This window comes from Crotalus tigris, unplaced genomic scaffold (genome assembly GCF_016545835.1).
Source record: "Crotalus tigris isolate CLP2741 ecotype Arizona unplaced genomic scaffold, ASM1654583v1 scf7180000017851.206555, whole genome shotgun sequence".
NCBI classification, from domain to species: domain Eukaryota; kingdom Metazoa; phylum Chordata; class Lepidosauria; order Squamata; family Viperidae; genus Crotalus; species Crotalus tigris.
Genome location: NW_024096673.1, coordinates 199263 through 206555, shown reverse-complemented (window position 1 = coordinate 206555; position 7293 = coordinate 199263). Strand labels below are relative to the sequence as shown.

Below are 7293 nucleotides of genomic sequence, written 5' to 3'. Positions count from 1 at the left end.
CGTTTGTCACAGCTTTCCCTGTGGTGGCTGCCTGCCAAGTACAGCTATGGAGTTAGCCGTGGGGTGTGAGGTGAGAAAGAGATTGCATGGTCTGGGTATTTTTCTCCCCATCTTCCACTCTCTGGGGCAGATAATATTTGCCCTCTATATGGGTACATGGTCAGGAATGGATGCAGCTGGGAGCAGATCTGCTACTGCTGCTGCACCAGGCTTTCAACTCAACTTGTCTCATTGGGTTGAGAAGTCCTGAAGCCATGCTAAAATGTAATTTATAAATTTATTGGGATTTTTTTTCTTACACCTTCCCATGCCCCCCTCCCAGCCCAGAGATTTTGATCCAGATTTTAAAAGCAACATATAGAATAAATTTAGATTAGCAGACAGACAGAAATAGAACATGGACTGCTTGAACATTATTATGATAAGTTTCAAACATGCTTTTGACTTCTGCTGGGATTTTTAATATCTCTATAATTTAGTTGTTCAGATGTTTTTTTGACGTGGAGGTTTGATAAGAGCTAAGGGAACTGGCTCAGCTGATTTCAAAGACCCCTTTAACTTAGTTCTTCCTTTTATGCTTCTTTGTGATGCCAAAATTAATCTCCATACTTCTCTTCTCTTTGTTCTGTATAGGTTTTCTCCAGAGGCAGCTTCAAGAAGAGGTCTCAGCACAGCAGAAATGAATGCAGTGGAAGCTATTCACAGAGCGGTAGAATTTAATCCACATGTGCCAAAAGTGAGTTATTGTGAATCTCTACTACTATTTGGTATAAGAATCAAAATGAATTTAAGTAGCAACTTAATTGTCAAGTGGTGTCTCCTTCTATGAAAAAAATACCCAATACAGTCACTTAGAACAAAATTCTCTTTTGCCTCCATCTTTTGTTCTTTTTTCTTCTCATTCAAAACTTTATTTTTCAGATGTCCTTTACATTTCTTGACATGCCTTTAATCAAATATAATGCTGACAGAAATATGTACACAGCTTTTGATTATTGACATGTAGCATTAAGTTGGGAATAAAATTCAATTCATTTGGGTTTTCTTCTGAATAAATATGGGTGAGCTTGTCAGCAGAGTTTTAGACAGCTCTTAGCTTACTCATAAGATTTAAAGTGTGCAATAGAGATAAGAAAATACAATCCCATAGTTGCTTCGTATCTGCTGGGTCTCTGATCAGCTGCCATTATTGGAAGCCAAAGTCGTAATAAGCTACTTTTCAGAGAGGAATTTTGGCAAAACAAGGAGAATGTGATCAAGAAAGGATGTGACTTCATTTTAACTATCATAGGATCAGAAATGAAATAGGGATGGACAAAATATGGCAAATAATAAGACAAGAAATTGTAGTTGGAAATCAAGTTTTATTTTAATTGCCCAAAGCATTTTGTATTTAGAGGTGTTTAGAAGACTTTCAAGATCACAAATTTCTCCATTCTCAAGATCTTGGCTCATACTGGATTCCATCCTCTCTTGGATGGTTATTGTTACAGCTAAAATGTGAACTACTTTGTTTGATAAATCTTGTGTTTGCAGTAAGAAGTAATAAAACATACATCTAATGCTTCCATGTGTGATTTGCTTGATGCTGAAGCTTTTGCATTGGACAAGCATGTGTAAACTCACTTGCTTGATACATATATTGTAAATAGCGATTGCATTTTTTCTTTTTCTTCTGTAATGCAACCTGCCAGGTCTGTCTTCTGTCCTTGTCACTCTGTTGTATCAGTTGTTGTTGTTGTTAATTGTGAAGTCATGTCCGATCCATTGTGACCCCATGGACAACATTCCTCCAGGTCTTCCTGTCCTCTACCATCTTCTGGAGTCCATTTAAGTTCATGCCTACTGCTTCAGTGACTCCATCCAGCCACCTCATTCTCTGCCGTCCCCTTCTTCTAGTGCCCTCAATCTTTCCCAGCATTAGGCCCTTCTCCAGTGAGTCCTTCCTTCTCATTAGGTGGTCAAAGTATTTGAGTTTCAACTTCAGAATCTGGCCTTCTAAAGAGCAGTCAGGGTTGATCTCTTCTAGGACTGACCGGTTTGAATGCCTTGCAGTCCAAGAGACTCGCAGGAATCTTCTCCAGCACCATAGTTCAAAGGCCTCAATTCTTTGTCACTCAGCCTTTCTTATGGTCCAACTTTCACATCCATACATTGCAACTGGGAAAACCATGGCCTTGACTAAATGCACTTTTGTTGGCAGGGTGATGTCTCTGCTTTTTAGTATGCTGTCCAGATTTGCCATAGCTTTCCTCCCCAGGAGCAAGCGTCTTTTAATTTCTTGGCTGCAGTCCCCATCTGAGGTGATCTTGGAGCCCAGGAAAATAAAATCTGTCACTACCTCCATTTCTTCCCCATCTATTTGCCAGGAATTGAGAGGGCCGGATGCCATGATTTTGGTTTTCTTAATGTTGAGTTTCAAGCCAACTTTTGCACTCTCCTTCTTCACCCGGATCAAGAGGCTCTTTAGTTCCTCTTCACTTTCTGCCATTAGAGTGGTATCATCTGCATATCTTAGGTTGTTGATATTTCTTCCGGCAATCTTAATTCCAACTTTTGTTTCATCTAGCCCTGCCTTTCTCATGATGTGCTCTGCATATAAGTTAAATAGGCAGGGTGACAGAATACAGCCTTGCCGGACTCCTTTCCCAATTTTGAATCAATCAGTGGTTCAGTGTCCAGTTCTCACTGTTGCTTCTTGACCCACATATAGGTATCTCAAGGGACAAATAAGATGGTCTGGTACTCCCATCTCTTTAAGAACTTGCCACAATTTGTTGTGAACCACATAGTCAAAGGCTTTAGCATAGTCTCAAATCTTTACCTAGATCTTTTTAAACCTCAGGATCTGTTTTTTGAATTTGAGTAATACTTCCTGTGTTCCTCCTCTTCTTTGAAATGTTTTATGGGACTTTACTGCTTTAGCTATTAAGACTTTTCACAAGTGATGAGTAATCCTTTTTTTCATTTCCTTCTTCTTTTAATCAGAATGTAAAACTCTATCAGGTGGATTGTCAATTCAGCTAGAATGTCAAAATATGAATTTAAAACCTCTGCTCCCTTATTCATGTTACATAAGTAAGAGTCAGAATTTCATAATATGAGTTGTTCTGAATTTTACTTGTAAAGCTGTCCTTAAAAGGTTTGCTTGTTCTTCCTTTTATATGTCCTTATTCTTAGCTGTCTTAGAATTACTTGCATTTTCATGCTGGCCTTCATATTGCAAAAAGGGCATATTTCTGTACTTCAATAACACTATTTCCTTTTCCGTATTTGATCCATAATATAGTTTAAAAGAAGCCTCAAAAATGTCTTCTCACCCAGAACTTTTTAAGTTTTGTGCATGTTATCATGACAGATTTTATTATATTTCATCTGTGTAAACTACGTGGTGTTGTAGGAATGAATGGCACACTGTAGACTGTATATATAAGCAGCAAGTACACTGAGAATAAATGTGGTGAGAAGTACCTAATATGTCATTTTTCTTTAAAGACAAAAAATAACAATCAAGGGGCCACTCTAGATGTCAATATGCAATGCACAATGCACATCAAGTTCAAATATTTGCCCTTTAATATATTCAACAATTACTATAAAATAAAAAGAAAATCAATTTTTATTAATGATTAAAACAATGTTGGAACTGGTTGCAATCTAGCTATCATAGAAATGTCATTATTTAATACATCATTTAGGTATAACATTGTAAATAATTATAAATTATTTATTTGTAAGTAATTAGAATAGTTACTATGTCTGTATAACAAATCACTCCATCACTTATTTGCTTAGATAATCACTAAGCCCATTAGAGACAGCATAAAATATATAGACATTTTTTTGTTTTTGAATGTGTGTTTCTGAAAATGCAATCTGTGCTTTAGTCTCTGTTAATTTATGAATTTAAACCTAACTTGTAATTTGTTTTTCTATTAAATTAAATTATAGGAACTGTTATAATATAGTTGGTATTTTAAATCACCTAGAATCGTTTTGGATAGTGAGATGGGTGGCATAAAATTTTAAATTTAAAAAAATAATAAAAAACCAGTCTATCAAAATCCTATTAAATATTTTATTTTGTTTTCTGTTTATATTCATTTTTAATACTTTTCCTTTTTCCACATATATATAGCCCTAAATTGTAATTTTATTTCAAAGGTTCAGGAAATTATCCTTTTATTTGCTTTTGATAATTTTAAGTGATATTTTTATTATTTTATCATAATCAAATAAAAAGATTGTTGCATTAATAATCTTCTTAATTTGGAAGCACTTCTGACATGTGCCTTCACAAATGCCAAATATGTTTCATCATGGCATTCTGATCTTTTTCCTAACTACAATGAACCAAAAATTTTTGTGTAGCAGTGGAAGAAACCACTTTTAAGGGATGGTGCATTTCCTCCAGTTTCTCCTCCGAGAAGTGGCAGCTGGGTGGAAGTTTATTAAAGAAACACAGTTCCAAGTCTCATGTAAAGCCCAAAGAAAACAAAATTTTTCAGAGCGGTTGCATGTCAGTGGCAGCAGACTCAGATATAAACTTAAGACACAAATTCTATGAGTTGATTTGGTTTCTGATTTTGGGGTAGATTTTCTTCAAAGCAATTTATTGTAAACTGCTTAGAGTCACTTTAAACTGCAAGAAGGATGGCAAATAAATTTGATAACAATAATTGAATAGTTCCTTTATTGGAATGGATATACAACAGAACATCATGTGCTCTTCTATATAAATTACAGGAGTTTTTAAGATGTTTCATTTAGGTTTGATTAAATTGAAGTATAATTTAAAGACCTTTGAAAGACCTGCTTAAAAACGAACACGTTAATTCAATTCTCTTTTTTAATAGTAATATTAGTAAAAGTAACAAAAAATATAAACTAATGCAAAAAATAAAAAAGAATAGAAAGTGTGGAAAACAAAAAATAGAAAAGAAAAGGAATATAGAAAGAAATTATTTCCCCCTTTATAACAAGTTATGAAAATTTTGTAACTTATAACTTTCTCTTACAATGCAACTAATGATCTCTTCTTCCCATATGGCATCTCTTACATATATATCAATTGTTAAAGCCTCATCATTATGATCCTGGTGTCAGTTAAAGTCCATTGAGAAATAATAACATTTTAACCTTGATCAAATAAATCAACTATATATTCCTCCTTTTGCTTCTAAGAATCTTGATATTTAGTTCCTTCAAATAATGTTCTAGAATTTTATTCCTTTTTATTTTTTCTTTGTCCCTTGTCACAAAAATTTTGAAAGCTTTCACAAGCTTCTTTTGTAAATCCAGTGTAGGAAAATTATCCAAGTTATTCTTTTGGATTGTTATTTGTTATTTTAATGATTAAGACATCAGCTGGTTTCTTTTCAATGTCCAGTGTAACATTTTTACTTTTTGTCACTCTTGTGGTCTGTTATTTGTAAATCCACTTTCAACTCAGTCTTGATCTTTTCAGGTAAAATTTGTTCCTCTTCCATAACATCTTTTAAATGTAGTCTATCTATAGAGGCAGACACACTTAAAATTAACTTTTGGGTTTATTGTTTAAAAATATTCTTCAATACATCAAATATTAAAATATTTTACTCCATTCTATATTAAAAAATCAAATTTAAGTGTTCTTTTGCTTTTAATTGTAATCTTTAGTTCCTTATGGTTCCCTCTAGTGTCCAACCTTCAAAGTCTACCTTGTAATGTTTTTAAAGAGAATTCAAAACATAATTTTCCCACAGTAAATATTCTTATAATTAAATCCAAAATCTTATTTCAAATTTATTTCAAATTTACCTTAGTATGTAATTTTACAAAATTAAAATTCGGATTTGCTATTTATTTCAAAATAATTTTTAAGACCTTTAAATTCTTTCACTAAGGATTAAAGGAGACTTTCCCAGTGCTGTAAAATGTATTGATCCAAAGGTTCCTTAAAAGTAATTAATAAGCAAGTTCTAAAAGTGACTAAAAAAGGATGTATGCAAACCTAGTATCTATTGAAGGAACTAATCAAAAAGATGTCTATTTTATCTCTTAGAGCTATAAATCCACTGGTGTCTTATGGTATTCTCACAAGGATCAACTGTGTGGAGCATTTGAGGGCGATCTCATGTCCTCTCCTTGCCCTGAGATGAATTATAAAGAGCTGGTCTACTTGTCTGCTTTTCATTTTGCTGCTTGTAGCCAACCTAAAGCCCCATGGAAAGAGATATCAATGTTCTTTATAGTAGAACTGACTGAAAGCTCGAGCAATACAGTAATCTGGGTGATAATCAACTTGTTTTCCAAACAAATGTACTTTACACCCTGTCAAAAAATCCTCTCTGCTCTCACTTTGGCTAAGCTATTTGTGCAGCATGTCTATCGATTGCATGGTGCTCCAGAAAGAATAATACCAGATTGTGGAGTCCAATTCATTTCACTGTTTTCGCAGGAGTTCCTAAAACTCTTGGAACCACTCAGAGGCTCAGCTCCTCCCATCATCCAGCTACTAATAGTGCCTGTGAACCTATGTATGTGGTCTTGGAGTAGTACCTCAGGTGTTACATTAATTACTAACAAGACAATTGGGCAGACAAGACAATTTTGCAGACCTTCTCCCTTTTGTGGGGGTTGCCTACAATAACTCAGTACACAGTACCAGATTCACTCCAGTTAAAGTGGCCACAAGACAGGACTTTGTATCTATCCCTGAGTTGCCTCAGTTCCCCCCCCCCATCAACTGCATCTCTAAAAGAGTCAGTCACCCTACTACAGAATACCTGGCTGGTGGTGAGAAAAACTTTGGATGAAGCTAGGGAAGCATATAAAAAACATGCCAATAAAAAGTGCATTAAGTCAAGGACTTTATAGTGGGAGATAAGGCCTATCTATCTACCAAATTCTTAAAATCTAGACAACCATCCCAAAAATTGGGGCTGAAATATATTGGTCCTTTCCCCATAAAAATGATTAACCCAGTGACCATAGAACTTGCCAAAAACACTCAGATCGTTCACCGTGTTTCATTGCAATCTTTTGAAACCAGAGATAATGTCTTCCCTACACACTAAGTCTCAACCACCCCCTTATCCGATTATGATTGAGGGAGAGCAACACTTTGAAGTTTGGATTCCCGTATACATCAAGGAAAACCCAGTACTTGTTAGCATGGAAAGACTTCCCTCCCTCGGAGACTGAATAGGTTGATTCCCAACATATTAAAGCCTCTAGACCATGATGGCGAACCTTTTAGAGACTGAGTGCCCAAACTGCAACCCAAAACCCACTTATGCATCGTCGAGTGCC

General features: G+C 35.0%; 1 protein-coding gene across 2 annotated transcripts in view; it reads left to right on the top strand.

Annotated features, from left to right (window-relative positions):
* Positions 1-7293, top strand: part of LOC120308022 (suppressor of tumorigenicity 7 protein homolog) — a 28067-nt gene continuing 20774 nt past the window's right edge. For both annotated transcript variants that reach the window (XM_039343441.1, XM_039343440.1), the window contains exons 1-2: positions 1-70; positions 634-736. In XM_039343441.1, the coding sequence (XP_039199375.1) occupies positions 680-736 (57 nt within the window). In that variant the 5' untranslated portion in view covers positions 1-70; positions 634-679. The remainder of the gene's footprint in view (positions 71-633; positions 737-7293) is intronic.